General features: G+C 36.2%; 1 protein-coding gene across 1 annotated transcript in view; it reads left to right on the plus strand.

Moving 5' to 3' along the window:
• HDAC9 (histone deacetylase 9) overlaps window positions 1-17381 on the plus strand; it is a 1023935-nt gene that overhangs the window by 732631 nt on the left and 273923 nt on the right. Inside the window, exon 15 of the mRNA XM_056118063.1 lies at window positions 5676-5809. Coding sequence (XP_055974038.1) covers window positions 5676-5809 — 134 coding nt within the window. The remainder of the gene's footprint in view (window positions 1-5675; window positions 5810-17381) is intronic.

A 17381-nucleotide genomic window follows, 5' to 3' on the forward strand; every position in this document is an offset into this window, starting at 1 on the left:
ATATAGCTCATGGAGGATCCTGATGTATTGAGTTTGAATGCCCTGATTGGCCAGGGCTTCAATGACCGCTTCCGTCTCAACAGAATCAAAGGCCTTCTTTAAATCAATGAATGTTAGAACGGCATCTTGAACTCCCGAGAAACCTCAATGAGCTTGGTTAATGTGTGGATATGGTCGATCATGCTGAATCTTTTGTGGAACCTAGCTTGCTTGCATGTTTGTCCTTCATCTAGTGTTCTGCCAATCCTATTCAGGATGACTTTAGTGAACAGCTTGTAGATGACAGACAAGAGGCAGATCAGGCGATAGTTGCCAGTGTCGTGGATGTCTCCCTTTTTGTACAGTAGTACAGACCTGCTGGTTTTCTATTGGGACAGAACCTTGCCTTCAGACAGGTAGCGCATGAAGAGCCGAGCTAGTGTATTGATGAGTACTGATGGCAGGTTCTTCAGGTGTTCAGGTCTGACCTTGTCTGGGCCAGGTTCTGTTTGTTTCTTTATCAACGAAATGTCATGTCGGATTTCGGAAGGGAGAATGTTGGGAATGACACATCCATCCTGCGGAATTTGGAATGAGGGCAGGTGGACTTGGCTATTGAAGAGATCTGAGTAGAAGTCATGGATGATCTTCTCCATTGCCCTTCTGGAAGATTTGAGAGATCCATCAGGACGTCAGAGGGCAGTCATCTTGGTCTTGTAGTTGGCGAAGGACAGGCGGGCATTATGAATGCTTTTCCTGGCTTCTGCCACATCTACCAGCACTGCTACTCTTCTGTCTTTGAGGTCTTTTTTATTGCATCTCTGCACTGCTTGCAAGCTCAGACATTCGCTTGCGGTTGCCTGAGGCATGCATCAAACCACGTTGGCGAGTAAGCTCAAGAGTTTTCGAAGACAGTGTTTATTTGTGGCTATTTCTCTCTTGGCGTTCTTCGCACAATCATAGAGATGCTGAACCAGTCGATCGTATCCCTCGTCAATATTGTCAACGATGGCATCTTCCACATTGAAGTAATAGTGCCAAAGAACTCCCAGTTGGTGGTCGTTCTGGGAGTTCTCTTCTTAAACTTTGTAGCCCTTTCTCCCAGCTCTGTGAAGTAGAATTTTGCACAAAGGAGATGGTTGTCTGAAGCAAAAAGATACACTTTTTGCATTGGTATTATCTTAGCGGGTTGGAGCGATAGCACAGTGGATAGAGCATTTGCTGTTCACGCAGCCAACCCAGGTTCTATTCCTCCATCTCTCTGGGAGAGCCCAGCAGACTACCGAGAGTATCCCGCCCACATGGCAGAGCCTGGCAAGCTCCCCGTGGCATATTCGGTATGCCAAAAATAGTAACAACAAGTCTCACAATGAAGACGTTACTGGTGCCTACTCAAGCAAATCGATGAACAACTGGAGGACAGTGCTACAGTGCATTATCTTTAGCATATTGTTTGTGATATAATGTTATAGTTGAAAATGTTAAAATTTCTTGTTCTATATTAGCAGCTCATAAGTACTTGATACATCTGAATTAAGTAGACATCTGTTATACCTTCAAATTTTGTTTTTGGGCTAAATTCTACAGTTCTTAGGGATTATTCCTGGCTCTGAGCTCAGGGATCACTCTTTGCTGAGCTCTAGGGACAATATGTGGTGCTAGAGGTTGAACCCAGGTCAGCTACAAGCAAGACAAGTTCCCTGCCTGTTATACTGTCTCTTTGGGTTCCTATCTTCATAATTTGAATGGTTCTCTTTCTTTTCTTCCAATTCTCTTTAATGTCTTTTGTACTTTACTTAAAAGTTTTTATTTGTCTCCTCTTTGTGCAAAATGTCATTTAGACATGGAAAGCTAAACAAAGTAAATTGCAATATTAGATAATTAGGGATGCTTGTTAGTAGGACAATAAGACATTAAAAATATGAGATAAGGATCAGGAGATGTTGCAAAGATTAGGGTGCATTCCTTGCAGGCTCCTAAACCCAGGTTCTATCCCTGATACCACAGGTTTGAGCATTGCTGGTGTGCCCTGGAAGCTCTCTGAGCACTCCTGAGGTGGCCTTAGTGGTCCCTGGGCACTATTGAGGAAGTTCTGATGGTTTCTGGTACCACAGGCCTAAATAGCATTACATCCTTGGACCCTACCAACTGAACCAACAAGCTTGGTTGGCTAAGTAGTGTATAGATTGTTCTCTGGAGTCCCTAAGCACTTCTTGGGACCTCCCTCAAATAAAGAACATAAAAATAAATATGTAACTAAATAAAAAAGAAGAGTTATGCAGGAGTAAAACTATAAAAGCTTTCCAAGTAGAAGGAAATTCACCCATTAGGTTATAAAGGAAAGCTTGCTAATAGAGGTATAAGACTGATTTATTGAAGTAATTAATCTCTGATTTGTCTTTTTATTTATTTATGTTTGGTTTGGGGGCCACAGTTAGAATGCTCAGAAATCTCTCCTGGCTCTGTTCAGGGTGCTTGACATACACTTGTTACTTGGGTTCCATCTCCAGAACCCTCATATGGATCTGCTGGAGTGATCCCTGAGCATAGAATCAGGAGTAAGTCCTGAGCACTCATGGGTGTGACCTCAAAACAAAAAATAAATAGTAATAAAAATGAGACATTCTCACTTTATGCAAACATGAGAATTTTAAGTGGAGCTGTAGAATGGACAACTGAACAAAATGTGCAAGGGTATTCTTAGAAGAAAACTTAACATGAGTATGAAAATACAGGTGTCAGGGAAAGATTTTGAAGTCATTTAAGTCTTAAGAATGGATATGATTTGGACCAGAAAATGATATTTTCTTCTGAATATAATTTTTACCACATGGTTTCAAAATGCCTATGCCATTCTTCTGCACAATTTTAGTATTCTCTAGGAGAAACTATTTCTCCTCCCTTTAATAATGTTTCTCTAAAGCAATTCCCAAACTAATTTTGCTTTCCTACTCCTTTTTAGAAAAATTAATTATTCAGACCTCCTGCTTGGTTCCTCTTTATCTGTAAATCTACTTTGTTTAGAATAATAAAGAAGAGAAAGCAAGAAAAAAATCCTCAATTGTACTCAAAGCTAATTCTCCCCCCTTGGATTGTTCAAACCCCCTGCCCACCTCTATCCGGGAAGTGATATTGTCCACTATGGAAAACCTTACTCTAAAAATAATGTGAGAAATAGCAAGGGGAAAATGCATTTAAACTTACTTTACAATCTAAATTCCTAGTACTTGTCTGTTCTTGAATGGCTACTTATTTTTTCTATTTACCTCTCTCTCTTTTTAAAAAAATTTTAGCACTGTGAATTACAAAGTTTTTCATGATTAAGGTTCAGGCATACAATGTTCCAACACCAGCTTCTTGTCATGGATTCTATTGAAGTCATATACCCAGAGAATGGTAGTTTTTTAGTGGAAGAGATTAGGTTACTTAGATCATTTATTATATCAGATAGTTTTATAAATCTCACACCTTCACAAGAAACTGAGTTTAGAATGGGAATATATTTATCATTATAATCAAACTTATTGGTTGAAAAATGCTATATTTTTTTCAGATTTCTATAAAATTATTTCCATCATAGGTACTAGTGGAAACATTTACTATGTTGACATCAAATTACTAAAAAGCAGTTTTTATTTCTCATGTACTATGTGATTGTTACTAAACATTTGCAATTGCTATGATTTTTAAAAATAAACACTTCAAAGGTCCTACAATATTGTACATGAAAAACATATATGGATTATATATTGATACAAAGAATGAGAAAAAGACAAGAAAGAAACTGAACAGATTTAAAGAAATTGCTGAACAAATTAAGCAAGCATTGGGGAAAAATCTTTCAATTTATTAGAAGATGTTACTGTCATCTAATGTGAGATTAGAATTATTCATGAAATGCATTCATGATTTAAAGAGTCAGTTCACTTTGTAGATTCAGTGATAAAGTTCTCTTGAATTATCTAAATTACTCACTTCATAACAATGATTGAAGGTTTTGGTAAAATTATATTTTTTTTAATCTGTTCTCCTAAAATATCACTATCTTCAACACCACAGATTTGCTAGGTTAGTACCTGGTCTGAGTACTGATTAATTCATGGATTGTTTTTGTTGGGAGTAGCATGCATATATAAGTACATTATCATGTATGAGTATATTATGTACAATATATGCTGTAGATATAATATATAGCATATATTGTAGGACAACATTGGTTTGTCTTTTCCACTTTGCCACAGGAAGCTTAGGTTTATTGAGTTACTCCCACCCCAGTGCTCCCATTCCTCTGTGTTTACTTGTAACCTCTTTCTTTGTCTTCTGTTGACTTGTAAATATTGTTTTTATCTTCTCCTTAAGTCTTCTGTATAGTTAATTCAGAGCAATGTCCTTTTTGTATGGACACAAGAAGACAGTTAATGCTATGCTTTTATAACTTGGGAGTTAATTGACTCTGAATGATATTTCCGTCCTGGAAATCTGTTCTCTCAACTTAAACCTCAGTTTCCCTTACTTCCTATCACCCCAAAAGTAAGGTCCCAATGGGGGACTGGACGGACTCAGGGAAAGCTGTGAGCTATATGCCACCCTGGCATTGAAATGGGCCTGGCCAAAGCACCATGATACTCTGTAAGTTAAGAACATGGTCATAGACAAGTTATGTCATTATCCAAAAAGTAATAACTAGACTTGGACCCTGCTAGGGTTAGGAAAGATTAATCTTGTCTGAGCACTGTAGTCTGAGTCTATGGCAAGATGTCCCCAGGGAGTCTCCCTACAAGCCTCAATGTATATCGTACTGTATCCTTACAAAATAACTAATATTAAGAAGTAGAATTAAGATGTTAAGTAAGTTACTGGGCTGAGGAAAGGAGAAAAACATCTTAAGTGGTATTTTGCCTGTGAGCAAAGAAAGGGATTTTTTTATGTTGATTTTGCTACCAGACTGGGTCTAGCGTCTAACCCCAAAGCTGGGGAGTTGGAAAGTTGAAGAGAGATGAGAGATGGGAGAGAGAGAGAGAGAGAGAGAGAGAGAGAGAGAGAGAGAGAGAGAGAGAGAGAGAGAGACAGAGAGAGAGAGAGAAGAGAGAGAGAGAGAGAGAGAGAGAGAGAGAGAGAGAGAGAGAGAGCCGGGCAGAAAGATGGAGTGCAGGGAGACTAGCAAGGGGGACAGAGGGAGAAGAATGTAGAAGACTACAGGAACAGTCACGTGGAGAGAGCTGAGTCTGTGAGATGGAGCCGGGAGAGATGAGCGGGAGAGACAGGAGGAGACAGGAATGAGGGCCAGTGTGAGACTAGAACTGGGAGCTTAGTGAGACTGGATCAGACACTGTGGGGAGAACGGAATAAATTGCAACTGATAAACCAACCAGCTTGGACCTTGTTTCCTCCTTCGTCCACCCCACAGCAGGGGCCGACCCGAGTAGGGGAGCAGCCCAAGCCCACCAAACCCTGGCGGCGAGGGGGAGACTCACTGGAGCTCCCCTAGCCACCCCGGAGATTATACAATATGTCATCTATACCTTATACTCATATACATTAGATTATACAGCTCGTCTTCCTGGGAATTTACTGATATGTATTATTTTTCTATCAATAACAGTTATTTTTAAAAGAATTAGTTTTGAGAAATAATCATATTGTCTTCCAATTTATACAGTTACTCAGACTTGTGCTATGTTTTTCTTGTCCTGAAGGAATTGTTTACGATCCTCTGATGCTGAAACACCAGTGCGTTTGTGGCAGTTCCACCGCCCATCCAGAACATGCTGGACGAATACAGAGCATCTGGTCACGGCTGCAAGAAACTGGGCTTCTAAATAAATGTGAGGTAATCCTTGAATTGGCCACACTCTTTTACTTACTTAAATAAATCATGCAAAGAGGCCAGTATTCACTTGGATAGTGGTGGAAAAATGTTAACCGTGAAGTGCAAACATCATGATTGATGAACTCAGTATCATGGAACTTCTGATGTGACTCTGGGCTGTGCACACAGTAGGTACTTAGTCAATGTGAGAGAATTAAACAGCTAGCTACCAGACGCATATGTGATATAATTGAAGAATTTTATTGAATGAGTTAGCGTTTTTATTTCCACAGAGATATCATTGATTGATTCATTTCTGAATACTCTTTGCAAACTTAAGAGCCGAGTAGTTATTTCTTGCTATAATTAACAGTGTTAAGCTTCAAACAACTATATAACAATTTTCTTCATGGAAATAAATGAATGAAACATGTTGATTATAAGTTTTCTAAGAAAAGTCATTCTTTTAATTGAAAAGGCCAATTATAATTTGTGGTAAAATTTTGAATGCTGTTATATTATCAATATCTCTTTAGAATAATTTCTCTAAATTCCTGATCCTGCCCCTCCCCTATTTTCATAAAGAATATTGTTTCTTTAAGCTTTAAAGGGCTAAAACAAAAGTAATTTTAACTCAAAAGTCTCCTATTATCTACTATGCTAAGTTGCTTATAAGCAAAAATCAAAATATCCTAAACAAGCAGCCAATTGATATAGTTGTTATCCATTTTTGCCTAAGATCATAATTTTCTAATGAATAGAAATCATTTTAAAAATAAAAATCTCTTCAATCTACTTTCATTATTTTAACATTTATTTACGAAAGCATTGTTCTCGTGTTTATATTATGTTCTGAATATCCCTGAGGTAGTGGACATGGAATGAAAATGAGCAAGACAGTATAACCCTGACAGACATATTACTGCTTTTGGTTTATGTTTGTCCTTTGCAGATCAAAGAAAGAAAACCCACATAATATTCACCTGCGGAGGGAGAAATTAAATGGATAACTATAGCTATGTCAAGAGTAAATTGATACATTGTGGCCATATTGATAAATTCATTATGTTTCAACAAAATAATCAGTCCTCCAAAATTTAAATACTTTGAGTAATTTTGCAAATCGTATCTAACTACCTATACAAAGTCTAACTAAGTTCAGACTTTTAGAAGCAAAAGTAACTTTAGAAGTGATGTTTGTATAGTTTGTTGTATGATTGGTACCAATGCACAGCACAGCTTTTAAACTCCTCTAATTTGAACTGGAAAGATAGTACAGTGGGTAGGGTGCTTACCTCACATGTGGCAGACTGGGGTTTGATCTCTGACATTCTGTATGTTCCCCTGAGGTTGTCAGGAGTGATCCTGAGCACAAAGTCCAAACTGACCCCTGAGCATCACCAGATGTGGCCCAAAACAAAAAACAAACATAAAGTGATCTCATGTGGGTTGAATTTTTGACAAACCCAAAATGTGGTCAAGAAAATTTTCTGCTCAAACACAAATCAGCTGAAAGTGAACCTGTAAAATATTTGGGTTTAAATAGGAATCTTAAAGGGGACATGATATTTCTGAGTCAAGGATGCATCCTTGTATTTAACAGCATGAGTTGTGTCTGTCTGATCTTTCTTGGAAAAGTAGTACAAATAACTGACATTTTTAAAAGTGGAAAGTCATTTGTTCAGCTTTTTGCCCCGATCTTCCTTCTTTTGTTTTTATTTTTAAGTCTCTCTCTCTCCCTACCTTTTTATGGTGCCAGGTATCAAACCCAGGGCCTCACACATGCAAGGCAAGTGGTCTACTGCTGAACTTTCCCAGGTTTTATGAACTTCTCTTTTGGAGATGAATAATTTATGTCATTTTACTGGAAGACTATTTTTTATTCAAATCACGGCATAGACATTGTTATTTGGCATTTGAGATGCAGAGTCAATATACCAGAGCAGTTTGTACAGATTTTGAAAACTTTTTAAAATAAGTTTTACTACATGTTTATAGAGAATTATCAAAGTTTTTTTTAAGTAGATTTAAAGTCCTGTTTTTGGTTAACTGTAGCCTTTGTATAAAAACACAGAATAAAAAATTGAATTATATTTATTTCTATAGTCCTTTTTTAATTGGAAGTTTATTATTCATCATTTTCCAATAATATAAGATCCATATTATATGGCACAAGGCTTTCATATTATTTGGTAAATTTTTTAGTATGTTTAAGGCTTTCATTATTTTTATGCTTTCAAATTCTGTGCTCTATATTGTTATTGGTTTTGTCAAGCCTAACTGGCTTCTATATAACTTTCCCTAATTTGTTGTGCTTCTACTGCAATGTCAGTATTGTGGAATTTGGAGGTGTCACTTCAAGAATTCCAGGATCTGTAGACCTGAGCCCATTAATTTACATGGTGGTGGAGATGGCATGTGGGTGTGACTGGTGGGGCTTCTGGAAGCACAGGTGGAAGTGGGGGACTGTCTACCCTGACTACAAAATACCCCAGAGTTTTCAGGTTTTCATACTTTAATAATCTGACTCAGAGGTCAATTAATATTTGTCCACACAATTCCACAATTTGTCTGCACAATTCATAAAGTAGTCCAACAAGTGTAGTTATTTGTGGTAGGCTGGTTTTAATGAACACTTATTCATGTTAGCATACCTGTTTCAACATTGCTCCTGGGATTTCTCTGGTTTTGCCAATTGAGGCTTTACTGTTATGTCTTTCCAATTTCTGTTTTTTGTTATATCCTAGAGTAATTGGGCTTAAGCCCTCAACCCCAATTGAGCAGTGGCTAATCACTTCCTTCAAATGCTGTTAGACTTTTAATCAATAAAAATGTATTACATTAAGAGTAAAATGTATTTATTTCATAAATACACTGTATGAAAGGCAAAAAGAACAGAAATAAATGAAAATAAATGAAATTAATTATTGTGGACACAGGTCTTAAATAAATTACAATCTCTGGGCAGCATTTATTTTCAGCTCAATATATCACATAATTTTTGTATTCTATTGCTTGAAGTCATAATATTTGATATACAAATATGATTGACTCATGTGATATCAAATCCAGAGTGAAACATCAGATGCATTGTGGGATGGACAATATGAGTAAGGTTAGTCTCTGCCCAGGCAGCTAAATAAGAGTCTCAGTGACAACTCACTGCAAATAGCACAATTAATCAATAATGCATTTGAAATCCCAGATTAGCAGATTTATTCTTTCTTTTTCAGGCAGCATAAATGTGGGCCAAGAGGTGAAATGTGCCATAGCCTGTGCTATTCAGGAATTACTCATAGCTCTGCGCTCGGGGATTGTTCTTGGTTGCACTCAGGGAACTAAATGCAGTGCCAAGGATTGAACTGGGCTTGGATGTATGCAAGGCAAGTGCCTTGCCTTGTAATATCTCTCTGTCTCCAGATGTTCTCTTAATGAAGACAGATATTAAAGCTGATCTAAAACCTTACAATAGGGACTGGAGTGATAGCACAGCAGGTAGAGCGCTTGCCTCGCACGTGGCCAACCCGGGTTCAATTCCCAGCATCTCATATGGTCCTCTGAGCACTGCCAGGAGTACTTCCTGAGAGCGTAAGCCAGGAGTAACCCCTGAGCTTTGCCAGGTGTAACCCAAAAAGCCCATAAAAATAAAAAATAAAAAATAAATAAAACTATAATAATGTGAGCAGAACCTTTATTTTTTTGGACACAGTTTGAGGGTGATTTTTCAGGTCCTTGATTTCTTAGGGGATGCAATCATTGCTTATATATATATAAATTCATTGCTTATGAATATATATATATTCATCTTTTCCTATATATCCACTTCTCTGTGACTATACAGTGCTGAGCAAATTCCACACACGAAGTAAAAATCCTAAAGTCAATAAATGTTTTTTAAATAACTGGGAAACTTGATGTAACTTTGTTTTAAAATGATTTTAAAAGCAAAGTGGAATTTTATTAATATTACTAAAGACATTATTAATAAAATCTTACTTCAACATAGAGATTTTCATATTTTTATATAAGATAAATATACTGCCTTTAGGATAAAAAAAATCAAAGGAAGCCAGATTTATTTTCTCTTCCTGATTGTTTCTACCAGAAGAGAAGAGGAGGAAAGAAAAAGATAATATTCAGAAATCATTTCAAAAAAGTTTAGAAATACTGGAAAATCTATTTTCAGCTCAAACAGTGCACATTAATTGTACATTTTCTTTTAAAGTTTTTTTAACTTTATAAATTGATTCTGCTATATATTTGTAAATATATTATTAAATACATTAGAGGGCGGGAGCGATAGCAAAAAGCTGAGTGATAGCACAGCAGGTAAGGTTTTCCTTGCATGCGGCTGACCCAGGTTAGATTCCTCTGTCCCTCTTGAAGAGCCCGGCAAGCTACTGAGAGTATCCCTCCCACACGGCAGATCCTGGCAAGCTCCCCGTGGCATATTTGATATGCCAAAAACAGTAACAACAAGTCTCACAATAGAGATGTTATCTCACTGAAGGGACATAAAACTTCCTTCTCTGACACCCTCCTCTGTTAATGTTCATCTTAAGAGATCACAGTTAATGGTACCATGTTCCCATTGGTCTTACTTGCTGCAAAGAGAGAGCGAGAGAGAGTGAGAGAGAGAGAGAAAGAGAGAGAGAGAAGTTAAAAGTAAATGATCTTTTAACCAAAACTTACCAAAGGAAGGACTTTTGATAAAAAGTGAAAGTCAAAATCTTTTCCTTGCATATGTCTAAATCCTGTATTCCTGAAAGGGAAAAAGATTTTGTCAAACCTCAGCAGTTTGAGTACCAACTCTAGTTACTAAGTAGCCACTGTCTGCCAAATGTTATTTGTAATCTTTTATTTGTCGCACAGTGTAAGAACTTAACTCAATGCCTCAAAAAAGAAAGAAATTAAATTTTATTTAAAAGCATATAATCAAATAGGTGGTGACATACATAAACTGAGTCAATGATGTTGCATCTCAATACCCAAATAGCAATTTTCCATCTTTAAACACAGTTTTTTGCAAGGGTGGTATGTGTGTAGACACCCAGGATTATGATCAACTTATGCTTTCAGAGAAGTAATTAGTAGAACTCTGGCAGTATACAAAGATCTAACAAGTGGAAGCTTTCACCAGATAGGTAATTGACATCCACTTACTGATTAGAATAGTGCTCAATTGTTAGTGTTTCTCAGAATCATTTGGGGGTGTAAAACAGATAATTGGGATTAAGTTTGATATTTTCATATTTAAGATATTTGAAATGGGGTTTAAGAATTTGTTTTATTAATCTGTCTGGATAATCCTGACACTGCTGGAATTTGTCCCAAACTGGGAGAACAGTGATATATATATAAATTCAATATTAATCAAGAATTTGAATTCAAATGTACCTTTGTTAAAAGCTGTAGGTATAATACATAGATTAATCCACTCCCTTCAGGAAATTTTAATCTGCTTATGTCAGCAGACATTAATTAAATTACTATTTATTAATTAAAAATTATAAACTTCCAAGGACTACTAGGTACTACTTTTCTATTTGTGCTGGCTTTAGAGACTCTTAATGATTATGGTAGGGGTTAAAAATAAGATGAGAAAGATTGTGATTACCCAGTTTCACAGTCTTGACAACACAAGAGGGACTGTCTGAACAAGAAATAGTGGGTATATTATCTCTCTAATGCAAAGGAGGAAGTATCCCAAAACTTAGAATGACTTGATTGCCTTCTGTCTTTATTTCTGTTTCTTTGTCTAATGAGGTTACTGTTTAATGGGTTCAAAGGTGAATTCTCTGAAATCTGATAAAAATACAGAGAGAACTGATGCTTCTTAACCCAAAGAGCAAATAATTTTGCAATTAAACACTTACATGAGAGCAAAACCTCACAATCAAAAACCTAGGAACTGCCTCCTTTGTTTCAAAACAGTACATGATGCATGGGTCAAACTTCTGTGGGGTGGTAATTCACTTAGTGAGTAGAAAATCAATCAAAGTGGATCCTTTCAAAGGTTATTGTTCAACATTAGATGAACCCCTTACTCCTACTATTATTGGTGTAATTTTGTCAAAACATTTGACCTCCCTGATCTTTGGTTTTTCCCATGTTTAAGAAAAAGAGGTGTTAAGTGGGATATTTATGAGGATCTTGTCCAGTGCTAATAAAATCATATGAAATTAGGTGGCTAAGTTCATTTGGAACATAATGTTCTTTTTGGTTAAAAGTAGACAAAATTATGTTGCTTTTAGTTTGTAAGTTATAGTGTAAATTGGCTCTTTTCTCGAGTCCTGATTAGCAGCCAGAGAAAACACTAGTTCTCATTATATTAGATTACAGTGGTTACATGGGTTAACTTCTTTTTGGCATGGTGTGGCACTGTTTTAAAATTTTGAGGTGGTTAGTAGTCCTTCATGCCAATACCATTTAATTTTTTCCCCCTATTGAATCATTCATACTTAGTTCAGTGATTCTGCTGAAAGCAAAAAGCAAAATCAGCAATTTTCTTGTCACCATAAGAAATGGATCTATTGGGGTCATTAGGGGTCCTCTACTGGGGACAAGCTCTTGATTAGGTAGCCAGGTTTTCTAACTGTTTGTGCCCATGAAGAGAAGAATGTGTTCTCTGCTTAAAAAATTGCAGATTGACCCATCATCTGTTAGAAATGCACTTGCAGTTGTTTTTCCAGAAGCACTCATGACTCTCAGCCCCACCAAGCCACCCACAGACATTTGCTTGCTCTCACATTTGTTTTGAGAATAATAACATTTTATAAAGCTTTTGTTGGATTGCACATCATGTGGAATTTGCATTGCTTCTTTGTGACTAATATTGAAAAACTTTGTTTCGCTTAATTCATGAGTAAAAACCATAAGCAACATACTGTACTGAAATGTTTAACTCTTTTATTCAAGTGCCAACTCCATGTAATTACAAAACAATTCTGGGACACAAAACCGAACTACTGTTGTCTCTTATGGGACTTCTCAGCAGTTCCATGAAAGTAGAGAGCCGGTTAAATATAAAGTCTTAAGGTGCTAAAGAGTTCAGCAATAGGCTCTAATGTATTGACATATGGCTTTAAATACTTTCAATTTAAAAAGTACAAATAAGTAAAGATAACACTCTGGAAAAACTCTTTGGGGTGTGCAAAACATTGATGTTTCCTGACATCAATGCTGTGTAGTACTGAATGCTGCAAGTTAAAGGAAGTTCAATTAAACCTTTGTTTTATGGAGTAATCTAACTAGGTGGCAGCACATAACAGCTTACTGTTTTTGTTTAGTTTGCAAAAAGTATCTTGCATGTTTTTGTGTTTTAGTATCTAACCACAAAACAATCAGAATCTCAAGCAGGAAGTCTTGTAAATGGTCTTTAAAGAATATGATAGTCTAGGGAAGGCATAGAGATAATCTAGGTTAATATATATGCACCAGGGGATGTAGGTTCATTATTCTTTGATATATATATGTAGAATAAACCCAGAAAAAATACATTAAAATACTTATATCACTTATGATCAGAAAACTTTAGAATATTTTGATCAGAGAATATTAGACTATTTTGTAGTTTTGTTTTGATTTTATGTCAATTTTTAAAGAAAGAATGTGAAAAAGAATCAGTAAAAGGAAATAATATGTGATATTCTCAGTCCTTTTGAAGGTGATATAGAAAATTTTAAAGCAGTGCATTAAAACATATTATCAAAAAGTGGACAGATATTATTTTTCAACAATCTAAAAATTGTAGTGCCAACATAATACAGATTATTCACTGTAAGAAAATATTTCAGGTATAATCAATATAAAAATTATCAATGCCTTAACTCAAGCCATTACAATGCTCATTTACAATATTGTTTAAAACAAAATTACAACATAGGAGATTAAGTTGCATTGCAAAATTTGAGCAGTTATGCTAAGGTAATGGAACTTTTTCCCCTTACTTTCTGATGGGAATAATGATTTGAAGTCTGTGGCAATAAATTAAATTCAAAAATTCGCAGCACATCTGTTTGTTACCACTTAGACATTTATTATTGAATGGAAATTGCTGCTTTTCTGAAATGCTTTAGAAATTGTTCTATGTCCTGAAATATTTTTTAATTGTATTATTGAATCAAGCAGTATTGAATGCAGTAGGAAGGAACTTATCATTTTTAAGACCAGATAGACCTTTGCATTTTTTTACTTCACAACCTCCTCTGTACTAACCATTATTTTAAAAAAGAAAAAAAATTAAGCAAGATAGCATTATTTTACAAGAGTGTAAATGTTTCTATGTTTACACAAAGTGATCTCACTTATTTGTAGATAAGAAAATGTGTTGTTGCAAAGGGAGAATGTCTAGATCACCTTTGAGCACAGAGTTTAGTGAGGACAGAGAAGGAAAGAAATCAAGGGAGGAAGGAAGAAGAGAAAAAGAAATAATGGGTGCACAGGGTTCCAGGCCTTAGTGATACTGGTGATGTGGTAGATAGCTCTATATCCAAAGCACAGACTTAACACTGAACCCATGAGATCTAAGCTGCAAATCACTGGACATTTATAATGTGCCAGTCAAGGTGACCTAGAGGAGTATTGGCAGAGGATGTGGGAACACTGGTGGAGGGATAAGTGTTGCAATATTATCAACTGTCAATAACTTGGTAAATCATGGTTCCTTAATTAAAAAAAATAAAAATAAATAATTAAATATCCCTCTGTTTTAGAGGTACAGTGTTACCTACCACACTATGCTTCCCAACAACAATCTCATTCCACCATAGTCCTTTGGATTTCTCATCCTACTGCCACCCACATTGTTTACTCATCTGTAATCAGTCAGAAGTGTCATCAATATGCTTGTCTGAAAATGTTTGGGATTTTGAAGTTGTCATGGTCTAAGAATATAAATTCAAAGGCTTCATATTTTTAGCTACAACTAAGCATATAAGAAACATGTTTTAAAAAATAGCAAATATCTTTCAAAAAACCCTATAGTAGGATCTCTTCTGTTCCTCCCCTATAGTAACTTATTGCTACAACTATTGTATTTGTTTAAGTTAAATGTATGAGTTCAGCAAAAGAAATGCTTTCTTGAAATTTTATTTTCTGTAAGTTTCTTTTATATTGAATCTTTTTTAAAAAAAAATTGGGTTCAGAGTATTTTAGTTGAAAATTCTTATGTTTATAGATGAAGCAAAAAAGCAAAGGCAAGTTCCCCTTTTTTGACCAGAGGCAGGTTAACAATATGGATTCCAGAACATGCCCTGATGGCTCACACTTGCTTGTGCCTTAATTAACACAAAGCAGAATCCTGCATCAATGGTGTAGAGACAAATGGAAGTCAGAACGCAGAACTCAAGGCTCCTGATTGATGGTTCATTTTCTTTTCATTTGACAGACAGAAATGGCAAAAAATCTGCTGCTTAATTGGCCTTTCTTTCTTTCTTTCATTCACATTTATTTCTTTAAAAAAAAAGCAAAAATCCTCCTGAGAACATATTACTAGAGGACGAGGGATATATAGAAGAAGAAAGGGTAAAAACTATCTTTTATGTAAACTTAAAAGGACTTATTTGGTTGTAGCATTTGAAAACTCCCATGGGTATGCCCGGGCATGGGAAATGAGACCAGATTTTTATATTTAAGAGAGGAAAGTCTATCAAGAGTAATGAATAGGCCATGAGGAGATTTATCAAATAATAAGTATATACTTAGTAACAGGGTAACTCTGACACCCCTAAGTCTTTTAAGATTCTTTTCTTTAATTCTGTAAGTATGTAACTGTGTGAATTTTTGTGGAAAAAAAAAACTGCTAACACATTGCTATATGTGAGGACACTGGATGAAATAGTCTCAGAAAATGAGGCATTTCAGTGAAAATTCATGCCTGAGATGTCACCACGTTAAAAATGATTAAAGAAAATGGGGTTTCCCCCGGCAAGGCAGGTACTTTGACTTGTCAAGTATAAGTTGGACATTTTCTCTTAGTTTGGAACTGCCACAAAATGAGCCCTTTCATGTCCTCAATAATACCAAACCAATGCAATCCATCTGTTCTGCTAAATTATTTCTAGTTCCCTAACCAAAGGCACTGCTTTTTCATGCATTTTATCATGATTTTATGCCCTTTATTATATTTTACAAAAGGTTCTGATTCCTCCAGGGCCAATGAGAACTGATTAGGACACTGGCCTCAATCCAGGCTTTGAACACAGGAGGGGAAGGAATAGAACTGTTTCCTTTTTACCCTGCTCCTTGGCAGAAAAAAAATGAATCTATACCGTGTGTGTGCTCTGTGTGTGGGTGGGTGTGGGTAGGCTGCAGTTTATCCTGTCACAGTATGACTTTGTAGATCATGTTCTGTACATTCCATCTATAATCAGGCTGCATTAAGGGGCTTTGTTTCAGAAAGACTATTTCTTTAGGAAAGAACCATGGTGTGTTGTGAGGCTCAATGATGTGGTCATTTTAAACAACCTGCTTTAACTTCAAACTCAAATGGAGACTGTTTGGAGGTTTGAACTAAGTAAGATAATTTTCCTCAGGTTCTTCACACAGGAAAGGGAGATGGAGCTCATTTGGCCATTTTTACTGTCATTTCTTGAGTACTGGCCACTGCTCAAAATGGCAATGCAGTGATGAGAAAGTCTACATTGCAGTTTCTTTACTGGACAAGGGAAAGAAGAAAAATAACTTCCTTCTCAAGGCCTGTATTGGTAAATTATTTAAGTCCTAGTAGCACTGTCCTCCCGTTGTTCATCGATTTGTTTGAGCAGGCCCAGTAACGTCTCCATTTTGAGACTTGTTGTTACTGTGTTTGGCATATTGAATACATCACGAGCAGCTTGCTAGGCTTTGCCATGTGGGCGAGATACTCTCAGTAGCTTGTCGGGCTCTCTGAGAGGAGCAGAGGAATCGAACCCAGCTCGGCTGGGCTGGCTGTGTGCAAGGCAAACGCCCTACCACTGTGCTATCGCTCCTTGTTTGGATAATAAGTGAGAACTCCATAGATGAATGTCATTCCTTATAAACATTGAATGACTCAATATATTCAGAATTTTCCAAAATCTCTTAGTTAGAATAGCAGAATAATGTTAAATAGACATCATGCAGACCAAGATTCTTTGAGAACAGAAATCAGTGTCTTTCCAAATTATAAATATCTGAGCACTTTACTCTATTTTGTGACTCATTATGCAGCTGATCTTTGAGCCTCATGAAAGAGAAATGAGAGTATAAAAGGTACACAGGATATAGAAAGTTTGAGAAAGAATTAAATTTAAAAAATGGATATATATTCAAGCATAAACAAGTAACAATAAATTGCCAGTGATAAAGCTTCAAAATGAGACCTGGCAACTTCAGTCTGTGAGAAAAAAGTGAAATGTGATAGCTTAAGACATCTGATAAAAGTGAAGCAAACTGGAGCTCCACTGGAAATCCTATGCAAGAAAAAGGAGGAAAGCTGTTGCCATTTCAGAATTTTTGGCTTAGTCATGCACCAAATTCCCTTAGTAGGGCCCAGTGAGAAATAAATCTCAAAACATGCTTTCTCCACATCCTTTCTTCAGGTGGAAACATTTTACATATGAATTCGTTTTCA

Source organism: Sorex fumeus, unplaced genomic scaffold, assembly GCF_029834395.1.
Source record: "Sorex fumeus unplaced genomic scaffold, SorFum_2.1 ptg000037l, whole genome shotgun sequence".
NCBI lineage: Eukaryota > Metazoa > Chordata > Mammalia > Eulipotyphla > Soricidae > Sorex > Sorex fumeus.